This window comes from Melozone crissalis, unplaced genomic scaffold (genome assembly GCF_028551555.1).
Source record: "Melozone crissalis strain CALT ecotype California unplaced genomic scaffold, PUWL_Pcris_2 ptg000034l_1, whole genome shotgun sequence".
Taxonomy (NCBI): Eukaryota; Metazoa; Chordata; class Aves; order Passeriformes; family Passerellidae; genus Melozone; species Melozone crissalis.
Genome location: NW_026535812.1, coordinates 18,745,771 through 18,772,596, shown reverse-complemented (window position 1 = coordinate 18,772,596; position 26,826 = coordinate 18,745,771). Strand labels below are relative to the sequence as shown.

At 48.9% G+C, this 26,826-nt stretch overlaps 1 protein-coding gene and 1 long non-coding RNA gene across 5 annotated transcripts in view; both read left to right on the top strand.

Annotated features, from left to right (window-relative positions):
- Positions 1-26,826, top strand: part of LOC128940678 (uncharacterized) — a 257,964-nt gene that overhangs the window by 202,455 nt on the left and 28,683 nt on the right. For all 4 annotated transcript variants that reach the window (XR_008483311.1, XR_008483310.1, XR_008483307.1 and 1 more), the window contains one exon: positions 9,129-9,404. This is a non-coding gene — a long non-coding RNA (uncharacterized LOC128940678). The remainder of the gene's footprint in view (positions 1-9,128; positions 9,405-26,826) is intronic.
- On the top strand, positions 19,330-20,771 carry SOX2 (SRY-box transcription factor 2). Its single transcript, XM_054282276.1, has one exon. The coding sequence runs from the start codon at positions 19,813-19,815 to the stop codon at positions 20,758-20,760; it is 948 nt and encodes a 315-aa protein (XP_054138251.1). The 5' UTR covers positions 19,330-19,812; the 3' UTR covers positions 20,761-20,771.

The window sequence follows — 26,826 nt, the reverse complement described above, 5'->3', positions numbered from 1 at the left end:
TACTCTTTGACATTTGAACGATGCATTTAGGGAGCAGGATGATGGCAATATGTAAGATAGCTTTATTTGCAAGTGTTAAAATAAATGTTTGAGAATCTTAACACTAAAACCAAAAGTAGGAGGAAAATGTTTATCCTGCACCTTATAATTTGGTAAAACCTGCCTGGCATCCACCTGGATGCAGTGATACAGTTGGCAAGAAAAGCCAGAGCAATAATTGTTCAGTGGAGGGATGGAGCTCTCGAAAGAAATAGTCTCAGCCCACAAATATCTCATAAGTGGTTTAAGACCACAGTGGAAGCAATCCTCACCACTGAATTGTCCTTGTTAGAGTGGTGGACCTCAGACTACATGGAACAGATCCACAGTTTCAGATAATTTTGACTGTGCACAAGAAGAAAATAGGAGGAGGCATGTAATAAATAGTGAGGAGGCAGTAAGAGACAGAGAAGGGGGAAATAAGAATTCTGGACAGTAAGGGATGTGTGCATCTCCTTCCGAAGCTGCCGGATCAGCCACAAGCCATACTGGCACAGAGTTGTCCTCTGTGTCCTCAGTACAATTACTGCACTGCTAGCAGAGACTGTACAAAAATATATTCATCTGCAGCTCAGCCACCATAGTTCACAGTCCAGCAGAGTGGAAATTAGGGGAAATGGCAGAATTAGTAAAATCCTGGATTGTCCCCAACTGGATGGCTTGTGGTGAGCTGAGGTCTTTCCTATAGGCTCAATGTACAGCTGTGTGCATGGCTTCCTCTGACTGACTGTGCACCCCAGGTGCATTTTGTCTTTCTTTTCTCCAGATTTCTGGCTATCTGTGCCCTGGCTGTCCTTTCCTCTAGTCAAGGTCTCTCTCTTTCTCAACCTCCATGTACTCTCATCTCCCTTTCAGCTCTTCTCTTCCCCCCACCCCTCCTTCAGCCTGGACAACGCTGCACCTCTTTTCAAAGCCTTTATTTTTAGAAGAAAATAAAATACATGAAATCTGAATGACTTCAAAACCATATTCTGGTGCTTTCTCTTGCTTCTCACTCCACTATTGTTGTTCAGGCAGTGTATAGAGCACTACATCAAGTAATTGGGTATTATATTTTGGACTGTAGTTCGGGCACTAAAAATAGCATATTGGTGACCACTTTGTTCCATATGCCTCCTTTATAAAAGGAGCTAACGGCACTTTTTCAGATTTTCCATGTTGGAACATTAACTTCTAGCAGAGGTGCTATTCTTTTTGTGGTGAAAGCAAAATGAGTGTGAGCTGGGGATGATCATTGCTTCCATGAAATTTTGTGAAACTCATTGCCACGTGATTATTTTCTATCACCAGGTTCATACTTGCAGGTTCAGGCTGACATGTTGCCACTGCTGTTGTTAAGACAGTTGCTTTGTTGTTCTACCATATTTTTTTTATCCTGTGCTCTAAAAGGCAGCAAAAGGCACTCACAAAATCACTTTCATTAAGACAACCACCAAGTCAGACACTGTTATCAAAGGCTGATGATCTTGGTGTTCAGCTAGAAACATCTCACAGGAGCCTGATTATCACAAGTGATAAGAAACTGCCTTCTGCCAGTCATGCTCTTACAAAGTGTATCATCTGGACCTCCAAAACTCAAACCAAAAGGAACCCAAAATATGTGGTCACTTTTTGCAACCTTCTCTGTGCTCCCACTCTCACGTAGATGATCCTCAGGACTGGGCAGTGGTTTCTGTCTCTTGATGGGGTAACTGAACGTGGTCTTGAGAAGTTGGCTTGGAGATCTCTTTGTTTGGAGCATCTCTTCCTGTGCACCCCTTCCTGCTTGGTTTCAGGGCACCCTGGCACGTGCCTCTGCTTCTGGAGGTCCTGTGGGTTCTTTCCCTGCTCACTTCAGCCTCCGCTGGTGAGGTGGAGCTCCTGTGCTCTGCTCCAAGGTGATCTCTCACTTTCTCACTGCTGAGAAGGATGACCAGCTGACAGTAAAACTGCTTGGTGCTGATGAGCCCTTGGCTTTGTTGCTGTGGCAAAACATACATCATTTGACAGCTGCTTGTGCATGGAAAAAAACATAGATGATTAACGGTTTCCTATCTTTCCTTGCTACTGATCTTCTTTGCTTATGACAGATGAGACTTACATGTCTTTTTTTAAGAGACAGAGAGAGAAAAGGAGAATATTTAAACTTGTTCTCACCTAAGTCTTTTATGTTATCCTAAGGACCTTATTTGTAGAAGAGATTTTTGTCTGAATTTCAGCTCTCCTAAAATGATGAGATCTGTCATTCAGCTTTAAAAGGGAATGTGAATTCTTCCCTGGATGGATGAATTTTTTTTTTTTTTTTTTTTTTGCAAAAGAGTATAATGCTAATTTTACTTATTCAGAAATTAAAATAGCAAACAGTTTATATGAGGTGTTGATAATTACCTATATTACTGTAATGCTGTGACAGATGTTGGCAAAAAGAGGCAGAAAATGCCTACAGCTGTGCACTCCATGACATCCAGTTTATACTCAGACAGAAGGCTAACAGATGTTCTGAACTGTCACTTTGCCTAAATGTTTTTAAAGTCTAAGGACCTGCTTTATAATTCACTAGGGCCTCATTTGGTTTCACAGAGGTTCTCAGAATTCCCATCTGTGACAATTAATGTCGAAGACTTTTATAAATCAACCCCTGTCCTTATTAGCCCTCTGCAAATAGATATTATCTGCACACTCCCAAGGCTTCTATTTTTTGTGACCTAGTTATTAATTTCTATTACTTGTATATAGCATAACTCTTGTTTTGAGAAGAAACAGATTTGGGTGACTTGAATACAGCTTGAGCACCAGAGTCAAAAGATTGCTGCTATAATTTAGAGTGACCTCAGAATACCTACGTTAAAATATTCTTTCTTTTCTTGATGAATGCTATGATCATTTCAAAGGGTCCTGTGAAATGCTAGCAACTTCAAGATACTTGTTTTGCCAAAGGAAAATATGAATCTTGGTGGTATCAAAATAGAGAACTCAAACAAGAATGTTCAGCTGCCAGAGATATTCCTATTCCTAGAGAATATTTTTGCTCAGAAATAGTTAAAACATTCAAGGGGCACTTTAAAAAATAAATAAAGGCTCATATATTAAATTATGCTCTTTAAATTAAAAATAAAGATCTTATAAAAGTGATATATAGATAATGTATGCATGTAGAAAAACATTTAAATTTGTCATCTCAAGCTCCACCCAAATTTGCCAGCATACCTTCAGACAGGTAAAAAATGTCTCTAGAGTAAAACAACACTTTATTGATAGTTGACATTTCTTTTTAAAAGCTGAATTCCTGTTGTAGAGTATTTTAATAGTTTAAATATTGTGCTAACATAATCAGTGTTTGTCTTCTGTTCCCCAATCCTGTATAGAAGCAGAACTCCAAATTGTACATCTTTCTGGGTTTGTTTCTAAATTACTCCCCACACTTAATTACGAGGATGAGAGGGATGCCTTATTCCTCTTTGTTATAGGCTAAGCTCTCAGTAATCCCAAACAAAAGAGCCAGTTCTGGAAGATATAGGATTTGCTAGCAGGATTATGGTCTCATAGATAATGATGTGCAGTCAGCAGAAGCGAAGCTTTATTTTAATTCAAATAAGCTAGTAAACAAACCACTGACAAGTCTGCTGGTGAGAGTAACTGGCTTCTGTTGCCACATTGGCAGCTAAATTATAGAAAATCTATTATACCCTGTTCACCATATGTTTAATTTAATACAGATACAAATTAAACTATCCACAGTGCCTATTAAAATGACAATACATATTTTTTAAATATATGAATGTTTTAAGATACGTTCCCCTGACCTTAAGAAGGGCAGTGCTGATTTGGGAGACTACAGCAAAACACATGCTAGTCAACAGATTCTCTTCTACAACAACAACAACAGTGATTTGAAAAAACACAGAATATTAATGGTACAGTTTTGTAACAGATAATGAGGTTAATTGGGGTGTTTTACCTTCTAAGCATCTGTTCTTACACACTTCACTCCCCCTAGGTTCCTGGGCCTTGCATTTGATAGAAGTGGTTGATATCTAATCCTCTGTATACTTTTTAATTCAGTGCCAGCTGCAGTATGAGGGTTTTGCCCTTTTCCTGCTGCAAATAACTATATTCCTCAATTTTGCATATTCTCATTTATAAATGTTCTTTCAAATAACCTGGATTTCTTGACCTGTCAGGAACCTTGGAATTGCTACTGTAATACTGTGGAGGGTTTCGAATTATGAGCAGGGATTCCTGCCTAGGGATTGTGTTGTTCAGAGGAAGAAGAGTTGAGTACCATTTGTTGTGGCCCATTATGGACCCTGATTGACCTGAGTTCTGTGGTGGTTGCAGTGAAAGCAGGTCTTGGAGGAAAAATTAAAAAAACAGCAGGCAAATATTGTGAGAGTCTAACTAAGTGTGGGTGTTTCAAATAAATTGAATTTACCTCATGAAGTCAGTAGGAAACTGCAAGTTATGGGGATCAGCAGATGTTACTGTTGAAAGAGTTTCAAGGGCTACTTAAAACTTTATTGAAAACACAGGGAAAGAAATTAACTTCCCCAAATTCATCCCTAATATCTTAAATGAATGATGATGAAAAACGTGCCAGTCAAAATACTCCAAGTGAAGAGTTCTGTGGACTTCCCTGAGGTCCTCCTGCCAAGATTGGAGCTCTCCTTTCCAGCTCCAGAGTGCTCACAGCAGCACTAGGGATGCTATGAAAATGTCAGTTTTGTGAAATGAACTTGCTTGCAGGTTGTGAATTGTCACTTTACTCCACGGTAATATAGTCAAAATTCAGTATTCAAAATTGTTTCCCACAGTGTTTAAGATGTAAAGAGCACATGCAAATGTCATGTGAACATGTGGAAGTGTGTCTGAAGGGAGTCCCTGGCTCCTATTAATGTGCAGCATTACACACCAGGCCCAGAATGTATTTTATCATATGTACAATGTACAACATGTGCATGGGCATGAGATGTGCAGTGCAAAGTGTGTATATACTGTGTGCACATGTATGCTCATTGTATGTTTATTTTCATTTCATTTGCCAAAACACATTCAGAATCAATAAATATTTGTAATGTAGACATAATATACACAGGAATTTATTGCAAACAACTGTCACTTCTTTGATAAATTCATTTTTAATGTGTAAAAGAATGTCTAGAGTTGAACGTATTCAAGTATCAAGTCCAAGAGATATTTGGACAAAATACAGAATATTGCTGGTGCTGTACTTTCTGCTCTTCTTCCCAGAACAAATTTATCTTATACCAAGTGTTCATCTTTCACTAAAGGCATATTTAGCACCACAGCTACCCATAGCAAAATTATTGCAATAAATGTTGAGGTAATCAATGAGCAGGCTCTTTAATGAAAAAAAAAAATAAAAAAGAAAAGCTACACAGAAGAAAACTCTGTAATTTTAAGTGGTGCGTATAAAGTTCTTCCATAGATTTCCGTGCAGCAAAAGGCCTGCCAGCCCCGCAAACCTTCTGCTCCTCGAGAGCCACTCTTGTGCGCTACAGCCTCCGTGCTTTTGGGTAAATGGATTTTCTCCTTTCCTGTCCCTGAGGGCTGGGGGCAGCAGCCAAACTGCGGCTCCCGGCGTGTCCCGAGCGCTCCGCTGAGGCTGCAGAGCGTGCCCAGCCTCGCCGGGCGCGCACCCCTGGGGCACGCTCGGGCACCGCACCCCGGCTGCCGCCCGCAGCTTCTCGCTTAGTAAAGCATGAACGTTGCTAAAGTGAAACGGGAGGCTGAGAACTTCTGGGAACAGCTTGGGAAGCCCCTTTCTCCCAGGAAAGGCGTCCCGAGGACACGCGGGGTGGCGGCGCCGAGCGGGGGGATCCGCGCTCCGCTCCCTGGGCTCAGCCGCGGGGCTCGGCCCCGGGCTGCCCGCCGGTGTTAAACTTTAACCCTCTTGGCAGCGAGCCGGAATGCGAAAGAAGGGCTCGTCCCGTGTGGTGTGAACCTCAGCTCCGCCGGGGAAGATTAACCCGGGAGCCCCGGCGCGGGGAGCCTTGCACGGGCTGGGGCTGAGCGGGGGCACTGCGGCCACGGCAGGGGCAGAAACATTGGCTGGGACGAGAAATACCAGCATCAGCCTCTCTTCCCACTCTGCTTGAAACAACTTCGGTGCTTTGTCCTGGGTAGGAACTCCAAAATTCTGAAATTATTTTTCTTTCTGGACACAGTGTTGGGTCAGGCACTCGGCCCCTCTACGGGAGACCGTGTCTGGCAAACACCTTACTGGTCTGTTGGAATACGCAGCCTAGACATAAATCTATATATAGCCAATTTGGAGTAATCCGTTATTTAACTATGCACCTGGATGCAGGTGATCTGGGTTTGGGTGTTTTCTTTTGCTGGGGGTTATTTCCCCAAGCTTAAAATGAATTGTGAAAGTCAAAATCTAGGACGCTCATTTTCCCACCCCGTGGGATCGGTCTCGGCATAGAGACTTAAGGGTACCAATGTTCGTGTGGGAGCCCAGCCCTTCTCAGACCAAGGGCGAAAATGCATGCGGATATGCGAATTTCTCTCAGAGCCCTTCCAATATGCGGATCACTTTTTTTACTATTGTTTGTTTGTTTTTCTTTCCCTCCAGAAAGTCTTAGAAATTGCTACAAAGCGTTATAAAGTTGTAGCTACCCGGTCCACACACGGGTGATTTCGTTTCTGGTTATCTGCAAAATGAGCTTTAAGCCAATTTCGTGCTTCAGGCTAAAGAGAGGGATTCGTATTTCCCTCCTAGATGCGTGGCATTCCTGGAATCTCTTTGTCAGCTTGCCGTAGGATGCTGCTGTAATTTGCTTGGAAACTCTACCAAAATTTGTATGCAGCGCTTAAGAGCAACAACGCTTAAGATTTCTGAGCCATCGGGTTGTCCTCTCTGGAAAGAAAAAAAAAATCATCTTTCATTGATAAGTCAGTATTAAACTATTCAGAGCCTGGTTCCCATTTATCCCAAAGAACCACCGTAGGTTCAAAATATGCATTTCCTCATTTCCTACTAATCTATTTCCTTCCCTGCTCCAAGAAATAAAGTAGTCCTTCAGGAGAAGCGGTACTTTCTTGGAGAATCCTAAAAAAGTTCTTGCACGATTTCCTGAACTTTGACACGCTTGGCTCTTTTCTGCCACTTCCCCCCCGCCTCCTGAGCGTGTAAAGGCTACTGCAAAACGACGGGAGGTTGCCTGAACTCAGCGGCTGGGGATGAGCTCTGCCACCCTCCGTACGAGTGCCCTGCTGGCGCTGGGGCCGGCGGGCAGCGCTCCCCGGCCGCGGCAGCGCCGCCCTGCGCGGAGCCGTGCGGAGCTGCTGGGGCCGCTCCGGCGGGGCCGCGGCCGCCCCGCGGAGGCTCCCGCACCCTCCCCGCCCCGGCGGAGCGAGCTGGGGAGAAGATGTTTATCCTGAGATGCAAAATGGGTTGTTGAAAAACAAGCCATGTGCAAATAGTTTAATTTTCCGTTTTGATGCTTATCTTTGTCTCCCGAATTTCATCGGAGAGGCTTTAATTGGCGTGTGGGTAATAGTTCCTAAATAATCCCTTATTAGATGACTTCAGACGAGTTGCGAACCAATAACGTCTTAGTCCCAAAAGTGAAAGTAGAATTTGAAGGCTCAGGTCAGTTTTTGTCAAAGGGCTCATTTGAACATCTTTTAGTTTGCTGGAAAAGCTAATTAAAGAACGTTTGAAGGTTAAAGTCATTATTCCGTGCTGTTGTCGTGCTACAAGTGAGCCGAGTTTTGTGAAAACACAAAGGGCAGAAGTCACAGAGGTGGATTACTGTCAGTCCAGGCTACAGAAGCACAGAGAACTGTGGCATTAATTCCTATAGAAAGGTAGACAAACACAGTCACTGACTAACAACTTTCCCGCAGAGCCCTATTGTCTAAGCACTTTCTACCGCTTTGGGGCTCTCTTCGAGTTGCTACAGTCGTAACCAGATCCCAAACTAGGTAACGGGGCGACTTTCGGGCGCAGAATTCCTGTCCTGTGAAACAATTTCCACGACAAAAAATCGCTGCGGGTCTTGGCGGCTCGCTCTAACATTTATTTCCCCCTTCAGCGGCGCTAATTTATTCATTACTTGGCAGAAAGTTAGCAGCGCGGCAGAACTCTGCTGGAGCCCGCAGCACCCTCGCACCCGCCGCCGCCCGGGACAGATCCGCGGCCCCTCTTGCGGGGCGGCTCCGCAGCCGCTCGGGAACTTTGCGGGCGGCGCCGCCGCGCAAGAGCCGCGCAAGAGCCGCGCTGCGCGGGAGCTGCGCGGGAGCTGCGCGCCGCGGAGGCGGCCGGAGCGCAGGGACAGGCGGCGCGCCCGCGGGCAGGAAAATGCCGTGGGCTAATCCCGGGGCTGCCAGCAGCAGTTCGCGCCTTTGTGTGTGCGTGTGCGTGGACAGCAGATTGCAAAGCCGGGCACACAAAGATAGGCGCGCACAGGCACGGCCGGCGCTGCTCTGCCTCGCCTCCCCAGCGCCCGCTGCCTTCGCGCTGAGCCGCTGAGCCCCACTCGCTCTCAAAGTCTAGATTTTTTTAGGTCTGGGAACGACTGTAGATCTCCCCAAATTCAAAGAAACAGATGTTTGGGCTGATTATGGATGGGGGGAGGGGAGGAGGGATCCCTGCAGCTGCAACTCAAAGAAATATATTGATAAAATATTTCAGTGGTAATAAATACTCAGAGATCAGCTCGACCTTGCGAGGTCTTTATTTTAATTTTTTTCCCCATATACAAAAATCTTTATCAAACCTCTATTCTATGGCTTCAATAAACAGAACCCATTACCTCACGGCAGCTTTTGTTGGCCTGTATACAAGCGAGAACAAAATGGTTATTCAGGAGAACGCTTTCGATTTTTATTGTGTGTAGTATGCACAAAGAGCAGTGTTATTGTATTAAAAAGAACCATCTGTAGCAGAAACAATGGCATCAAATTATCTTTGAATACCCACTGCAAAAATATAAAGCTTTTTTATTATTCTTCTGCTGTACGGTGGGGGACAGAGAAGTGACTTTTTTGTTGTTGTGGGTGCATTCTTATAACACACACACAAAATCAGCCATTGGGATTTTTTTTTAAGCCATAAACGATTTTTTCCCCTCTTGTTCCAGGGACTGCAGTTAAGAGCTAGGGCTAGGACTTGGAGGATGTGTAGGCAAACGGAAAGAGAGCCGGGGGAAGAAAAACCGAAATGGATTCATTCTCTGTCCTGGATGGAGGAGGAGAGGAGAAGAGAAGGGGACGTGCGAGCTTCCTTCAACTGCCTCTGTCCGGTGAAAAGTGCTCAGACCCCCGGGGCTGCGCCGGACCCCGGAGCCCGCGCGGACTTTCGCGTTGAGCTGCCAATCAAACGGCTCGCAGCCACCACCCTGCTCTGGCACCGACATGTAAGTAGCTGCAGCACAACTTTGACATTCACAGTTTTTCCCCCTCCTCCCCCGTGACCTTTAAAACGATCTGGAAATGTAGCTCACACCTACGACCCGCCACTCCGAGCTCCACCGCGTTAAGCTCGGGGACTCGGTACGCGTTTGGGCTCGGCTGAAATTGCGCGGCCGCGCATGGCGAGCGAAGCGCTGGGCAGAGGCGCTCCCGGTCCGCGGCTGCCTGTGCGCTGTGTGCTCCTCTCCCGCGGAGCTCACGGCCCGCGGGGAGCGCTCGGGCTGCGGCAGAGCCGGGACTCTCCCCCGCGCCCCCGGGGCGTTCCAGCGCTATTTTGGCGCGGAGAGGGGCGCAGCCCCATCCGCGCCGCGCACCGGCGGCAGGCGCGACGCCCCCGCGCCTCTCCCGGGGATGCTCCGCGGGTCCGCGGGCCGGGAGGAGCCCCGGGCCGGGCGCTCCGCGGGCGCGGCCGGGGCGGTGCGCGGGGCGCGGAGCGGGCGCCGGGCGGGCGGGCGGGGGCTCCCGGGCGCGCCGCTCTCTGCCGCCCCCTGTGGGCGCTGCGCTGCGCTCCTCCCGCGGCGCTGCGCGGCCGCTCCCGGCCCAATCCCGGCACGGGGGGCCGGCCCGCGCCGCTCCCGCACGCCCAAAGCGGGGCCACACCGCGGGCGGAGCCGGCGCATCCCGGCCCCAGCCCCTGCTGCGCGGGGTCCGCAGCCGGGAGAGCCGATAATAAATCATCAATACCTTTTTAACTGCCCGCCGCTGCCTTCTGATGCGCTTGGGGCTCGGAAAGGCCCGAATTTGACATGTTGGCTCATTATAATAGCGTTTAAAGGGAAACTCTTTTTAGTTACAGTTAGCAAAGTTGAGGTTGGATTTCCCCCTCTTCGCCCCCCTTCCCTTTTTTTTTTTTCTTGGTAAGAATTTGGTAGATAAAGGTTAATCTTGGGCTGAATGATAGAGCTGTGATTGACAAGAGAAAAGGTGTTGAGGGCAGGTCGAGCTGTCTTATTTACAGCCCACTGCTTGCTATAGAGCCTTTGTTAGGACTGGAAAGCTAATTTAGTGCTGATCAAAAGCACCACAGAGTTAAAGGACTGGTAATGACTGCTAATTTCATTTCAGCCTCATACATCCCCAACTGCTGTAATTAAAGACGTGCTATTTAAATACAGGTGAAGGGGTTTTGTATTAGGGGGAAAGTGGGTAGCCGGTTACAATTTTATTTATGGTTAATATGGTAAAAGTCCAACATTCGATTTATGAATTTAGCGATTTGCTTTTTTGCACTCTTGTGCCCCTGCAGAGCAGGGCTGGACGGCAGGGTCGGCCGTGCAGGGGCAGGGCGAGGACAGCGCGCCGCAAGTGATGGATGCGAGCCCCCAGCTAGCGTGGGGTTATCTTATTTTTAATTATTCCCATCAAACGGCAGTCGGGAAACATCGGGAGCTCAAGGGAGAGGGGAGATGGAGGGGCACGTGTCAGCTTTTAAGTGCCTCTGCAGAAGCTCGGGTCCTCATATTATTATTATTTTTAATTAAATTATTTTAGCACTCCACGGCTGGTTCGCTGGCTCTGAGACGATGTAATTTCACAACCGATATAACAGTTTCTTTCTCGGAAACATCAAAGGATGAAAGCTCTACATTTCCGTAGTTGGTTAAAATTGACAAAAAAAAAAAAAAGAGAGAGAAAAAAAAGAAAGAAAAAGAATTTAGCCTTTAATCTCTTTTTATCCACGACGACTAAAGATCTGTACTCGACCCCGCTCGGCTCCGGGCTGCCCGGGCTCCCCGGGCTCCCCCCGGGCTCCCCGGGCTCCCCCCGCTGCCGCGGCCGCTCCGCGCGGGGGGCGGCGCCCCCTGTCGGCCGCGCCGGGGGTGCCCGTGGGGATCCCGCGGGACGGGCGCGCCCGCGGGGCAGCACCGGCGGCAGCACCGGGCGGGCGAGGAGCCAGAGCCCGGCACCGCCGGGGAGCCGCTGCAGGGGTTAAAGGGAGCGCGGTGAGGCAGGGACGGGCAAGGTGAGCACAGAGCCCGGCACACGAGCCACAGGCAGGGAAGCCACGTCCAGCTTGCGCCGTTTGCTCTCCGGAGATATGAACGTGGGCGGAAAATAAGTGAAGTGCCACCGACTTCTTTCTAAGCAGAGCTTTCCGTAAAGCGGATAAGTGATGCTCTCCCACAGCTAGGCAGAGCAGGGGAGCTGCTGCGGGACCGCGCCGCCCCGGCGGGCGGCGGGACATCCCCGGCAGACCAACTTCTCTATTGGCAGCCTTAGGCACAAAAAGTCAGGATTAATTTTTCATCGTTCCCAACTTCGGTGTTCCAGTGCTGTCAGCAAATGCCAGCCTTTCAGATGCTCGTGCTTGTGTTTTCCTCCCAACGTGTCTTAAATAAGTCAGTGTTGACAGGTGTTGCTTGTAAGCAGCGTTGAACAGTTCCTTTTCATTAAGGAAACATTTTCTCAAATGGCATATGTTTAAACTCGAAGCAATAAAGTCACCTCAATCCCTCTCAAAAAAAAAAAAAAAAAAAGAGCAAAATAAACACCCCCTCCCCAACTCCTGGAAAAGGAAGAAGCGTTATCTTAAGTGAATGCCTGGAGTGCGATTTTATTTCCTCACTGTGGAGATGACAGATTTAAAAGAAACCTGGTGATATAAAACGATTACCCAAAATATGTGATGTGCTGCATTGCCACCAACTTTTTAGATTAATTCTCCACTTATTTTATAGCATGCACGTAGCTCAGTGCAGTGCATTTAACGGTGGTATTTGCTAGATGTGGTAATACCCAGCACGGTTTATGCGTCTTGCGTGCAAAGAGAAAGACTAATGGAAACCAAATTATTTCTGTTAAATTGGGGTTATTTTGTATCTCCTGTTGACAGCCTGGATGAAAGTCATAACGCCGCAGTTTTTCTATTAAATGAACCCCATGGCTGTTGGTCTCACAATAAACTTTTCACTTTAGAAATCATATTCGGATAGGTTTTTATGAAATATTATTGTTTGTCGCGCTGAGCATACTTTCTCCATTCTTTCAGTTTGATCTCCGCTCGAGACTCCCTAATAAGGCAATTCTGTAGTAAGAGCGCCCAAAATAAAGGCATGGCATTTTCTATAAATAATAGCAAGAGCCCTGCACAGATTTCCTGCACAACGGAATTCCCAGATTTCCTTTACTGTTTCTTTAGTTAGCACGCGTTCGGTATATATAACTCCGAAATTAAGCAAAAATATACATCTGTATAGATCTGTCAAGCCAGTTATAAACAGAGGCATTATATGTCAATTACCACAGGAAACGGAAAAAATACAGAGCGCTTGTACACACGGTTTAGCGTCAGGAGGCACTTTACAAAAATTTAGTGACTCCTGCCGAAAGGTGAATGATTAACCCGGTTCCAGGAGAGGGGTTGTTAGAAGCAGCAGTTGTGAGGGGGCTGTAAAGGGGTCATAAACTGCCCCCTCCCTAGGGCAGGAGTTGGCACATAAAATCAAGGGTCCCGAGTGATCAGTTTAACCAAAATGCGGTTTTCCTGGGCTCGGTTCGTAACTCAGTTGCCGGGTTTAATTCTGCGGACGTTACTTAAGGGAGCAAATGCTGTAAATCTGGGATCGGGTCCCAGGCTTGGCAGACAGCTGGCAGCTCTGTGCTCAGCTGGCAGCAAGGGGAGGGTTAGCTCTGTGCTCGGTCCCGTTCATCTCCACTTGGAAGAAAAGTGCATTTTTAGTTTATTTACGTCTTATGGAAGGAGCTGTTTCTGGATGCTGGCTTTTCCTAGATCTCTCTGTTGAGCGGTGGAAGGGGAGACTTGAAGAAACAAACAGAAAAACACCCTCAAAGGCCAATTTCGCACTTCACCTTTTCTTGCTTCCCCCTGAGCCCGTCCCTGGCACCTGCTGCCCTGAGCACCCGCAGCATCGCCCCTCCTGTCCCAGCCCGTGGGCACCCCCGAGGCCTTTCCCCTCGCACCCACCGCTCCCGCCGGGAAGGCTCCCACAGGGGCAGGCGGGGTGTTGGGAGAAGCCCCGTTGTGCTGTGATTTCCGTGGGAAAAGGGCTGTGACACCCCGCGCCCAAACCCACGCAGATCGCTGTGTGCCCAAAGCGCTTCTGCTGCCCCGCCTGTCGCACACACCTGGGGGGCCAGGGCCGCTGGGGATGGCGAGGAGGTTCTCGCCATCTCTCTTGAGGTTTCTATTTTATTTCTCTCTTTATTTCCCCACGGGCTCCCCTCTGCTCCTGGAGGAGCCCCAGGCCCCCTCGCCTCTCTGCGCTGCGCCCGGGCCTCCTCCGCAAGGGCTCGTTGGGATCTTCGGGTGGAGGACAGTGGATAGACACATGGCAAGTGTTGTTGTTATTATTTATAGCACCGTCTCTCTGCTCCGATTAAGCGCCGTCTAAATATGAATTCACTGTATAGACAGCTAGTCTATAATTTGAATTAAAATCCTTCCAACGAGCCCGTCGCTGGAGAACTCTGAAATCACAAGCCTAAGTTGACACAATGAGCCCATGGTGTCAATAAACCATGGGCGAGATGGAGAGATTGTCACTCCAGACCATAACAGTTCTGAAAGTGTCATTACCGTCTGTCCTGTCAATGAGCTCCAAATTAAGGACTATGAGGAACAGCGAGATAAAAGTCACCGTCTTGGCTCCATTATGGGCGATCTTGTCAGTGATCTGAGAATCACTGGAAAGGGCTTTTTTTTTTTTTTTTTTGCTTTTTTTTTTTGCTTTTTTTTTTTTTTTTTTTTTTTTTTTGCTTTTTTTTAATGTACTTTTCAAACCATGCCTCGGGATGCCAGGGTTTGAGGTGCGCTGAGAGAAGCAACCTTGAAGCACCCCAGGCTGTGCCTCAGGCGTTTCCATTGAAACTGCCACAGCTTCTTTGGGAAACGGTGTGAATTCAATGGAAGAGCCGGAATAATTCCATCAAAACTGTGCTGGGGCCAAAGAGGACTTCATTTGATTTGGGCGACACGTGTGATCCCATGAACAGACACTTTTTTTGACCATTATTTTCTTAAGTCAACACAAAGATGGTGAAGGGGAAAGAGGGAAATAAAATAGAAGCCTCAACTTTAGGAAAAGACAATACATTTGAGATAGCCCCTTCCAGGCATTAAGACTTTCAGAGAATGTCCCCAGTCTCTCTCCTGCGAGCCTGAGAGAGTTAAGGGGACTTATTCAGGAATTGGAAACCTTCAATTCTGGATTTCTGTGCTTTTGTGGGTTTAAGCAAAGCAGTTAGCGTTCTTCAGGAGGGGTTTTGTGTTTAATATACATGAGTTCATTCAACTACAATGGGAAAAGAAAACTCATTTGTTCTTATAAAACTAGGAAGGAAAGATAACTTTAAATAGACTGCCAAAAAGGATCCCGCTCGAGGGAGTTGCTTTCCTGCTAAAGAGCCAACGTTCAACTGTAATTTCACCCCGTTACGTTGTACAGTAATTCCTAAGTTTATCTTCGCCACTGATCTTGATTTTCTGATTTATTTTAAAGATCACATAAGAAAAAGAGAACGAGCTTCACTTATATTTCCCTTTGGGTAAGAAATCCCGTGAGTGTGATTTTAGACACTCACGCAGAACAAAAATCGCGGACAGTTTGAGGAAGATGTTGGCTATTTATGAAGAGTCATGGAAGCCTGTTTGGACAATCGGCTTCTCCTTTTATTGAAAAGCCTTTTGAAAGGGACTTCGAGAGGTGGTGTGAGCGATTCGGCTTTTCTGCTGCTTATTGTGTGTACATTAAACTCCTTCCAGGATCCGAGTTTCAATTTTTCTTTAAATTTCCCTTCTTGCAGCACTGGAAAGAAAAAAAAAAAAAAACAAAAAAAAAAAAAAAAAAAAAAACGGAGCTGCTTCTTTTTATTTTTTTGTTTTTCCCCACCTTTTTTTTTTTAATTTTTTTTTTCTTAACCTTTTGGGCTATTTCTTTTTGCCGCCCCAGCCCCGCAGCACCGGTGCGGTGGTGGCCGGGAGGGGAGGCGGCCGTGGGGCCGCTCCGGGGGCACAGCGGGACCTGCGGCGCGGGCGGCCCGGGGGAGCCCCGCAATCCCCGCAACCCCCGGTTCCCGCAGCCCTTCCCGGTTCCCGCAGCCCCGCTCGGGCCCGGGCCGTGCGCTGCCCGCCCGGCCGCACGTGTGCTCGCCCCGCGCTTCCATTCGGGAGAAGAGGGATGAAAGGAGAGGCCGGGAGCAGCGCGGGGCTCCCTCGGTATTCCCCGGCTTTCAAGGGTCCTTAGAGCCCTTGAATGAAATTATTGGGCGAAATGGGGTCTGGCGGGACCGGCCGCGGCTCGCCCCCTCCTTGGTTTGTACGTGTAATGCCACTTCTGAGAGCGACAATCGGGCTGCTTGCTGGACAGGGAGGGACAAAAAGGAGATTAAACCGTTTTAAATAATAATAAAAAACATCCCGAACGCAAGCAGAGTGGATTACACTTGCCGCGGCGCCCCGGCTCCCCCCAGGTTCCCCGAAGAGCCGCCCTCGGGCCTCGCAGGCAGAGCGGCCCCAGCCCCAGCCCAGCTCGGCCCCGCCAAACTCCCCGAGCTCCCGGGAGCCCTTGGGGCGCCCGCAGGGTGCCCCCGGCTCCCCGTCCCCGTGTGAGACCCTTCCTTGGCCGAGCGCATCTTGCACCTGCAGCAGCTCGGGACCTGCCGGGGCCGGGGAGGGCTCCCCCGGCCCATTCCCACTCCGAATGTGGCCTTTATTCCAGGGCATTTCAGACTCTATCGCCCCAAGTTTTCCTCGGGATACCCCTGCAAACCCACCATGTGATGACTGAAATTCCCCAGAGACTGGGTATAGTTAGTTCCTTAAAACTTCCCAGACTAACTTGAGCGCTGGGCTGCTACAGCACAAGAGGGGCAAGGGGAAATTTATCTGTACATTTTCGTCTTTGCCTATTTTTTTTTGTAACGTAATGAAATTAAAACTTTTGGAGCTCACAGTTGACATTTTGCAGAAAATTGAGTTATCAAGGCAGTAATTATTTCACGGGGAGATAAAACTCTCATAGCCCTAACTGTCAAATAGGGGCCTTTTCAGATTTTAATTACAAAATAAAATTAGTCTGCTCTTCCTCGGAAGGGTTTGTGAGTGGCTAAACAGAGCTTTCCCCAATACTGGTGGTCGTCAAACTCTGCTAATTAGCAATGCTGAGAAATTCCAGTTAACAAGGACATTCTCTAAGTCTCTGCAGGTTCCCTGCCGTTCGCCTTCATTTCCATAAGAAGATTAAGAGTGGAGGGGAACACACTCAAATGCAGATGCAGAAAAGAAGCGTTTTTAACAAGCATCATAATAGTAAGATGCTTGGCTAGTTCTCACCTAATTACTGCAAGTTAAACCTCTATTTGCAGCTAAGGACAAAAAATGGAGCTGCAATCTCCCATCTCCACAAGTATGCTTAATAGTTTGCTTTAGATTGGTTACTAGTAGGTTCAGGAAAAAAAATAATATGAAAATGTGTATATTCTTTCCGATACAGTTAACACGATAGGTTGTATCCGTAGGGCTTTTGCAAAAATCGGCGAGCATTAGAACAATAAATACATAAAATCCAAGTAGTTAACATTCATTTTCTTTTTAAGAGACTCATAACCTGGAAATAAGAGTGCGTGTGCCGCAGAGCCCATCACTGAGAACATTTGCAGACTATTTGTTTAATGTAAGCACTTTTCATTTCCATAAATTATACCAAAGGCAACGATTTTTTAAATCCACTCAGATTAAACCGTCCCTCTGCAGGCCTCCCTTCCCTGGCTGTATTCTTAGAGAGCAGTGGTGTTATTGTCATTAATACAGAAAATCAGGGACCATTTCATCTTTTTTTTTTATTTATTTATTTTGTAGCCAGCTTCCCAGTCTGCCTCTGCTTCCGCCCACCCGTGTGTGTATTCCCAACCAAGCAAACCTCCATACCCAGAGGAAAGGCACAAAATATCCCAAAAGAGCCATCGCCCTCACCTTATTTCCTGTATTGCACTATTATGTATATACGCCAGTTTATTGCATCGATAATTAAAAGTGTTAATTAAAATAGAGCCGTAAATACTCCCGGTAGCACAATTGTTAGGCATTTCCCATCCTTTATTCGTATGATAAATGCAATTAGGAGAGGACCAGGCCCCGAAAGGCTCTCGGTGAGCACAGGGCAGCCCAGGGAGTCCTGCGTGGGGCTTGGGCCGGGCACTCCACGCACCTCCCGCAGCTACAGCCAGAGCAAAAATAACCCCTTGCCTGCACACCGCCAGCCCTCGCTTATCGGTTTAGCACAATGAGCAAGCACCTACACCGCCCACCCACCCCCTTTAAAAAAAAATTTAAAATCATTATCCCGAAAATTATTTTTTAATAACTTTATCAACTGGAGACCAAGGGGAGAACAATAAGACGGTTAACAGCCGCCATGCAGTCAGGAGTGTCTGGACAATCCCAATCCGGTTATACCCTACATCTCATAATTTGCACCTATGTTTCGACGGTTTAACCCATCACTTATCTAGGGGTTATATATACATTTACGAATTAAACGCATTGGACCCGATAGGATTTATTTGCATAATCTACGTGGAGGGAAAAAAAAAAAGAGATGCGTCCCTGTTTGCCGGTCGGCTTTTATTATTATTATTATTCTTTGTTGTTATTATTATTGCTATTATTTTTATTATTGTTATTCCGCCGGGTGTCATTTCCCGCTCCCTTCCCCCCGGCTCTCGCGCGGCTCCCGGCGGCGCTTCCCGCCCGGGGCGCGGCCGGGCCGGCAGGGGGCGCCGCAGCGCCGCGGCTGAGGGGCTGAGGGGCTGAGGCCGTCGGGGCGCCCCGCGCTGCCCCGGCCCCCGCCCCGCGCCCCGGCCGCGCTGCGGCCCCTGCGGCTCCCCCGCCGCCCCGCACCCCCTCCGGCTCCACGCCGTGAGCGCCATCGCACCGAAAGGCGGAGCAACCCCGCCGAGGCAGGGGAGGCGCGGAGCGGCGCGGGGGAGCGCGGCCAGGGCGGCGAGAGGCTCCCCCCGCTCCCGCTCCGCGTCCTCTCTCCCCTCCTTCCTTTGTCGTCAAGTACGGTTTAGCAACAAAGATCCCAACAAGAGAGTGGAAGTAAACTTAGCCGGGGCTTTGTGCAGCCCGTGTAGTGACAACAAGGGAAACAAAACTACGTATTTGTAGCGCCCGGCCGTTTCCCCGGCCCCGCGCTGCGCCCACCCGGCGCCGCCCGCGGCCCGCAATGGGCGCGGGGTGACGGTGCCGCCGGGCCCAGCGCGGCCCGGACCCCTCCCCAGCGCCTGCAGAGGGGTCCCGGCCCCGCTTTGTGTTCGCGGGGATGGCATGTGGGAAACCGGTGTTTGCACTGGACATCCCCCTCCCGCGAGGCCGGAGGCCGGGGGGAAGGGCTTGGCGCGCTGTGGCGCTGAGCAGGGCCCGGGGGATGGCCGGGAGATGGGCACAGCCCTGCCCGGGCGGCTCGCTGCGGGCTCGGCAGCAGCAGCAGGGCCCGGCCCGGGGCTCCGCCTCATGGGGACTGCACGGCCTGGACGGGGCGAGCGAGGCACACGCAGGGCCGGGCGGCCCCTCTGTCCCGAGGGGCACCGGCACAGGGCTGGGGGAAGCCGTCCCCGCTCCGCTTCCCCCATGGCTTCTCCTAGCCCCAAGCCAACATCAACTTAAAGGGAAAAGAAAAAAAAAAAAAAGAAAAGAAAGAAAAAAAAAAAAACCACCACGTAGCAACAATGCTGTTTACCCACTTCCTCCAAAAGGCGTGTGTGACCTGTTGCTGGAAGGGGAGATACAAAGGCTCCCAGTGGCCGCCCGGGCCGCCCCCGGGCCCGCCTCCCCGCCGAGCCGTCCCGGCGCGCCCAGCCCCCGCCCCGTTTCATGCAAAACCAGGGGAAGAGACTTGTCCTCAGTGGCGGAGCCGCCGAGCGCTGATTGGCCGGAGCGAACGCATTTATTGCCTGACAAGCCCCCATCACATGGATGGTTGTCTATTAACTTGTTCAAAAAAGTATCAGGAGTTGTCAAGGCAGAGAGAGAGAGTGTGTGTGTTTGCAAAAGGGGGTAAAGTAGTTTGCTGGCTCTTTAAGACCGAGGTGGAGAGAGAGAGAGAGAGGGAGAGAGAGAGAGAGAGAGAGAGAGCGGCAGACAGAGAAAAGGGAAAAAGGAGGAAGAAGTTTTTTAAAATCAAGACTCCGGCGGTAATAATAGCAGTTATTAGCATTATTAATCCATCAGCAAAGAAGAAGATCCTGATCTTGATCCAAGTGTGGTTTTGGGGAGTCCCCCTCCCCCCTTTCCTACCCCTCCCTAGGAAAAAAAAAAAAAAGTCCGGCTTGGGACTCCGCTGCGGCTGCTCCTCGTTTCTCTGCTCAAGGCTGGTTCCAGCAAAAGTAGTTTGAATGTACAACATGATGGAAACCGAGCTGAAACCTCCCGCCCCCCAGCAAACTTCGGGGGGAGGCACAGGCAACTCCAACTCGGCCGCCAACAACCAGAAGAACAGCCCGGACCGGGTCAAGCGCCCGATGAACGCGTTCATGGTGTGGTCCCGCGGGCAGCGGCGGAAAATGGCCCAGGAGAACCCGAAGATGCACAACTCCGAGATCAGCAAGCGGCTCGGGGCGGAGTGGAAACTTTTATCCGAGGCGGAAAAGAGACCCTTCATTGATGAAGCCAAGCGGCTCAGAGCTCTGCACATGAAGGAGCACCCGGATTATAAATACCGACCCCGGAGGAAAACCAAGACCCTCATGAAGAAGGATAAGTACACGTTGCCGGGGGGCTTACTGGCACCGGGCACCAATACCATGACGACTGGGGTCGGGGTTGGGGCCACCTTGGGAGCTGGGGTGAACCAGAGGATGGACAGTTACGCGCACATGAACGGCTGGACCAACGGAGGCTATGGGATGATGCAAGAGCAGCTCGGCTACCCGCAGCACCCGGGCTTGAACGCGCACAACGCGGCGCAGATGCAGCCCATGCACCGCTACGACGTGAGCGCCCTGCAGTACAACTCCATGACCAGCTCGCAGACTTACATGAACGGATCGCCCACCTACAGCATGTCCTACTCCCAGCAAGGGACCCCGGGCATGGCCCTGGGCTCCATGGGCTCGGTGGTCAAGACGGAATCCAGCTCCAGTCCCCCCGTAGTCACTTCCTCGTCTCATTCAAGGGCTCCTTGCCAAGCTGGGGACCTTCGGGACATGATCAGCATGTATCTACCAGGTGCTGAAGTACCAGAACCAGCTGCCCCAAGCAGACTTCATATGTCCCAACACTACCAGAGTGCACCTGTTCCTGGCACAGCCATTAATGGCACACTCCCTCTATCACATATGTAAGACAAAGGGGCCGGGGGGGGTGGGAGGGGAGGGAAAGGAAAACTAAACAAAACAAACAACAAAAAAACTTTTATTAGAAATTCTGGACTTTTTTTTTTTTTTTGGACTATTTTTGTACAGAGAAAACTCCGGAAGGGGGGTGGGGGTGGGGTTTGGGCGGGGGGGGGGGGGGGGGGGTCAGAAATTAAACCGGCAAGGAACTTGTATAGATCTCGGAGGGGAAGCAACTACACAAAACTTTTAAAAAGTTCTAGTTAAAACGGTAGGAACTTTGCAGAAAGTTTGCAAAAGTCTTTACCAATAATATTTAGAGCTAGACTCAAAGAGCGAAGAGGAAGATGTTTTAATATTTGCAGGCAACTTTTGTACAGTATTTATCAAAAGACACATGGCAATCAGAATGTCCATTGGCAATAGAGAGAGAAGAAAAAAACACAAGCTCGAGAATTTGCCAATTATTTTTAAAAATTAGAGTCTTCTTGGACCATTGTGGTTGTGGCAGCTGAATTTATAGCAGCTGCGAGAGGAGAGGAAATTATTTTACGGCATTTGGACATTTAAATTCTTTTAGAAATTGTACAAAAGATAAAAAGAGGTAGGATGAGTACTTGCGAACCATGGGCTTGGTTTGCTGGATAAGGGCAAACGTTTAGATTGTACTAAATTTTTTTTCTTTTTTTTTTTTTTTTTTTTTTTTTTTTTACTTCTTGTTAAAAAGCAAAAATTGCCATGCAGGTTCACACGCCGTTTGTTAATTTATAATAACTTTTTGTTTCCAGACTTCATCCTGTTCAAAGGAAAAAAAAAAAAAAAAAAAAAAAAAAAAGGAAAATTACCAACCTGAAATTACTGTGTTTGAAATATTTTCTTATGGTTTGTAATATTTCTGTAAATTTATTGTGATGATATTTTAAGTTCTTTTTTTTTTTTCTCCTCATTTTCCGTAGTTGTATTTTAAAGATTCGGCTCTGTATTATTTGAAATCAGTCTGCCGACAGTCCATGTATATATTTGAACTAATACCATCCTTATAACAGGTACATATTCAAGTTAAGTTTTTACTCCATTATGCACAGTTTGAGATAAATAAATTTTTGACATATGGACACTGAAGTTCCGCTTGAGTCTTGGATTTATTTTTGTAACGCAAGATGTTTTTTTAATAATTCATGCAGTAGAAGGTATCATCGTAGCCAACCGAATACGATAAATAATGCATTAATATATAACTATATATATATATAACGCATGAATATTTTTATAGGTATGTATGTAGAGAGAGAAAGTACGATAGCTTTAATGGAATAACTGCCTGTGCCTCCTTCGGAGGGACGGGAACGCGGGGTGAGAGGCTGTTTCCCAGTTCCCTGCCGAGGACGCGGGGTGCTCGGGGCTCGGGGGTTCTGTCGCCGCTGCCTTTGGCCACTTGTTGCCCCGGAGGGGCCGAGCTGGGGCTGGCGGGGCCGGCGGCAGCGGCGGGCGGGCCCGGGCACTGCCGCGGCCTCCGGCTCCGCGGGCGGATACCGCGCTCCTCTGTCTGCCCTTTCCTCCTCTCTCTGCCCTTTCCCAGCCGAGCCTTCCTCCGCCGGGCCGGCAGCGGGGCAGCCGGCTCCCCACGGCCGGGAACCCGAGCGCGCCCGGCCGGGCCGGGCTCAGCCCTCGCCGCTCCCTTTGTCCGCCGCTTCCCAAACTTTCCTCTCCCGGCTCCTGGGCCGCGCAGGAGGAGGTGAGAGGTGGGGGCGGGCGTAGGGTTGGCCGGGCAGAGGTAAGAAACAACAGAAAACCGAACAAACAAACAAAAACAGTCGAATGCCAGAGACTTTTCACGTTTTATCACAGCTCTTTCTTGAATCCTATTTCTTAAATTGCCAGCGCGGTGTAGCCCCGTTTCGGACACTCTCTGCAGCCGGTCACAGCCCCAAAGAGAAGCGGTGGCGCCCGCCATATAGAAGGAGAGATCCACCGTCCGTGCCAGGTAGAGTTTTACTTTGTACAGTCGTACCCGCAGTTGCCGAGGACGGGGCTCCGCGCTGTTCCGCGCTGCTCCGCGCTGGCGGCCCCGGCCGGCGCCAGGCCCCGCGACTGGGCAGGGCAGGGCGATGGGCAGCGCAGCCGGGCAGTGCCTGGGCAGCCCCAGAGGGTGTTTGGGCCTGCTGCCCTTAGGGGAAATGCGTGAGAGGGAGATGTAAATAATAATAATAATAATAATAATAATAATAATAATAATAATAATAAAAGGTACGAATTTTGGGATTTGAAGTACTGTGATTGCAAACTGATCGTGTGTTCTGCTAATGGCATGTGGTACGTGGCAAGGAAAGCATGTGATGTTTAGCTTAGGCAAGGCACAAAGTGGGCACTCCGGCATGGGGCAAGCGTTGCTGAGCTTTTCTCTCCAGTGTTTCTTGTCAGCCACTGGATTTGGCTTTAGGTCGGGGGGGAAAGAAGGCTGGGTGAAATGCACACACGGGCACACACACACAAACACACACACGCACACACAAAATTACCTGGCTGGTTGTGGCTTTTATTTGGTATTGCTATTTCCTAGGCTCAGTTCTGGCCTCCATCCTTGAAGCCTGGTGTCCAGATGAAAACTAGCACTGCCAGACTAGGAGACGTGGAGATTTGCTCACTGCCTGGTTTTGTAGTTTAGCTCCCTTTGTCTCTTTTATTTCTGCACCGTCGCGGTACTTGGGCCGGACAAAAAATTTTTGCAGATTCTCAACCTTTTCTGTGTGTTTTACACTAATGCAACGAGTAAAACATTCTTTTTCAGAGCTGTGAGCGTTTGCAATGCATTTGGGGATTATTCACGTGGTAACGAGCCCACATCCCCGCTCCTCTTGCCTCGCTGAGAAAAGAGAACCAGGAATAAAAGCCCAATCGATATCACGATTCCATTTTTAAAAGCGAATCTTAGCCAATTAACAGCAATAAAACCTGGGCCCTTTTTGAAGTGCTAACTAAAATATTCGAGGGGGGTATTTGGAAATGTTGGTCCTTTTACAATTCGCATAGAGAAGGCGAGCTAATACCCCTAAACAAAAGGCACTAAGCCACATATTCAGGCTTAGTGAATTCAGCAACTTTTTATAAGGGCAATTTGTTTAAGCTTAGATTTCGGAATACGATTTGGAATATATGTGGTTGAAACCTGATATCCCTTGGACAGATTCCTTCCATCCATCCATCCATCCATCCATCCATCCATCCATCCATCCATCCATTTATCCGTTTAGGGAGGGTAACCCAAAGCATTTTACATGTACAGCTGAACAGTTTTATTTTTAAAGTGCTACTTGGAGGAACGCCATTGTCCACTGCTCATTTTAAATTCAACACGTTCAATAACGCCATTTACACCTAAGCCATTATCCTGGGCTTTCGTTCATGGCAGCTGAAATGTGTAGCAGAGCTCGTGGATATGTTTTTATTTTGGTTATTGAAGACCTTTGGGGCTCTCTGTGCTTTCTCTCTCGTGAATTGTTGTGTATTTTATAGCCAGAGTGATGCTCGGCCCAAGAGCGCCAGTGTAATGTTTCCCTAACCTTCTACACAGCCGAAGTGAACCCAAGGATAAGATTATAGTTTCCCCTGTGATTTTTTACGGCTTTTTAAGTACCAGGGTGTTAAAATATTTTGCGGAACTGGAGAGGTAGATTAGCAGGGTTTCTTGCCAAAGCTGGGAAGCTGGTATTACAGACTGTCCCAGGGGGAAATCGCTCACATTAACCACTAAATGAATATTTGACAAGGGCTCATTCGGGGGTATTATTACTACAAACGGGTCCCTACTGGACTTTCCAAGGGTCAAAGAGCAATGGTTCAATTAATTATTTAGACTGTTAGTAGATTTGGTTGTAATAGCTGTACTTATTTCTGCAACCGACAGCTTCTTGCGGTGGGGGATCTGGGGAGAGGCTCTGCCTCGCAGCCCCGGCTCCAGCCCGTGGCTCTCGCTCGCCGACAGGCATTTCTTGGCCCAAACCACCTTTTGATTCCTTGAGATGCCCACCGGTGCCGGGTGGGACATCAGGGGTGACGCTGATCCCCACAGCAGAGGGTTTTCTCTCGATATTAATTCTTCCTCGTCCCCAACGGGCAGCAGAGCTGGATATCTGCCTCTGAATAGGAGGTAGATAGCCCAGCAATTTAAGTAGTATATAATGTAAGCCCCACTGAAGGAAAGAGGCCCATTACTGATAGGTGTGATTAGATACACTTCAGTCATTTAAATCCCGATCTAACTCAAATACTAAAATGTGAAACCTGCTTCGGTGGTTGTGAGATTTCCGAGGATATATGCAAAATGCTGACATTCTGATGGCAGAAGAGCTTCGTCTTTGCTTTTTTTAACGCCAGTCAGACTCGCCTGACACTGTCGTTTCAACATTTCTCTTGGTGAGGAGGGGAGAGAGAAGGGAGGATTATTTTGTTTAATTTCTACAACAAACATGTCCGTAGTAGTAGATACCAAAAAAAAAAAAAAAAAAAAAAAAGGGAAAAACCCCCAAAATAACGTTGGGAGTGTGCGATTAGGTGACAATAATGTATGTTGAATGAATAAGAGATAAGCTGCAAGGGGGGAGAGGGAAGCAGTAATTACAAACCCAATTCATTCAGCTTTTCAGGACTTTTGTTGTGGGAGCTCCATTGACGGGCTTCGAGCTGCCAGTTTTCTCACATTAAAAAGAACTGATCAGCGCCTCAGGGGGACAAGCAACACCGCTTAACTGCATAGTGATGGGGTCCTCATTTAGAGCCATTACAACAAGAAAATTAAACAGAGCCTTTGTGTGCACCAGGTTTACTTTTCAATTGCTGACAGTTTATAGCTAACTGCTCAGAGATTTAAGTTTGATTGCGGTTTGATCGCCTGCTAGTTAGCACCGCCGCTATTTCAGTTTTGGTAATTAAAACCAGTTTTTCTTACGATGGCACGGGGAATTGCGAGAGTTTGGTACTATTTTGCTTTTGAGGAATCAATTCACTTGGCGAGGACGCACAGCGCTACAGTGAGTGTGGGGGCTGCTTCGCTCGCGAATTGGAAAGGAAAGGAGCCCGGGGTGGAATGGAAATCCCCGGAGCTGCGCGTCCGGCTGTGCCGGAGCGGGAGGCGAGCTCGGTGCTGCGGGCCGGCCCTGCCCGGGCACCGCGGCCGCCCCGGGCCCGGCGGAGCCTCCGCGCCGGCAGGTGCGGGCGGAGCGGCGGGGGCAACAAAGCGAAGGCCCGAACCTCGCAGGATGCTTTTGGAGCCTTGCTTTGGAGTTCGCAGAGGGTTTGCTGTGGCTGAGCCGCGTGTGAGAGCGCGTGTGTGAGTGTGCCTGTGTGTGCCTGTGTGAGCGTGTGTTTGTATCCGTGTGCGCCTGTGCGTACAGGGGGAGGGGGCGCGCCGAAACAAGCTGCGATTTTTCATTACGATTTAGCAATGCTGGGGCGAGCGCGGCCCTTCCCGAGCAGTGTGGTGCGGGTTCGGGCCCGGCTGGCCCGCGGGAGCCGGGCCGCTGCAGCTCTGCCGGCAGGAGCGGGGGCGGGGGGTCCGCGCTGAGAGCGCCCGGGGGGAGCGGAGCAGGGCCGGGCCGGAGAAGTTTCTGCAGGAGTTTGTCCCTGGCTCATCCCCTGGCGCAGCTTGCTGCCTCGCAGGACCTCTGCCATGTGGGCGACAGCTTGTGCAAAGTGTCTTTATGTTTTGAAGTTTTTTGTTTTGGTGTTTGGTTTTTTTTTTTAATTCGTCCCTTTTAAATTTAATTCTTTTAGGATTTTTCTGTGTTTTGTTTGTGTCTTGTGCCCGTCCCTATCCGTTCCCCCGACCCTCTGATAAAAGCGCCTCTCCCTCCCTCCTTCCCTCCAAATGTGTTTCAGACTCGAGTCACCGAGCAGTTATTCCAAAGCATTGCCTTCTTCAGAGGAGCGAGGTGGCCGCAGCTCGGGGGAGTCCCCGAGGGGCACCCTACCCTACTGTCAGGCCGCGTCCGCGGGGCCCGGCCGAACTCAGTGGGGCCAAAGCGGCGGTGCCGCCGGTTCCTACAAGCTCGGGGGCAGTGGGAGGCCGAGGGAGCGCTG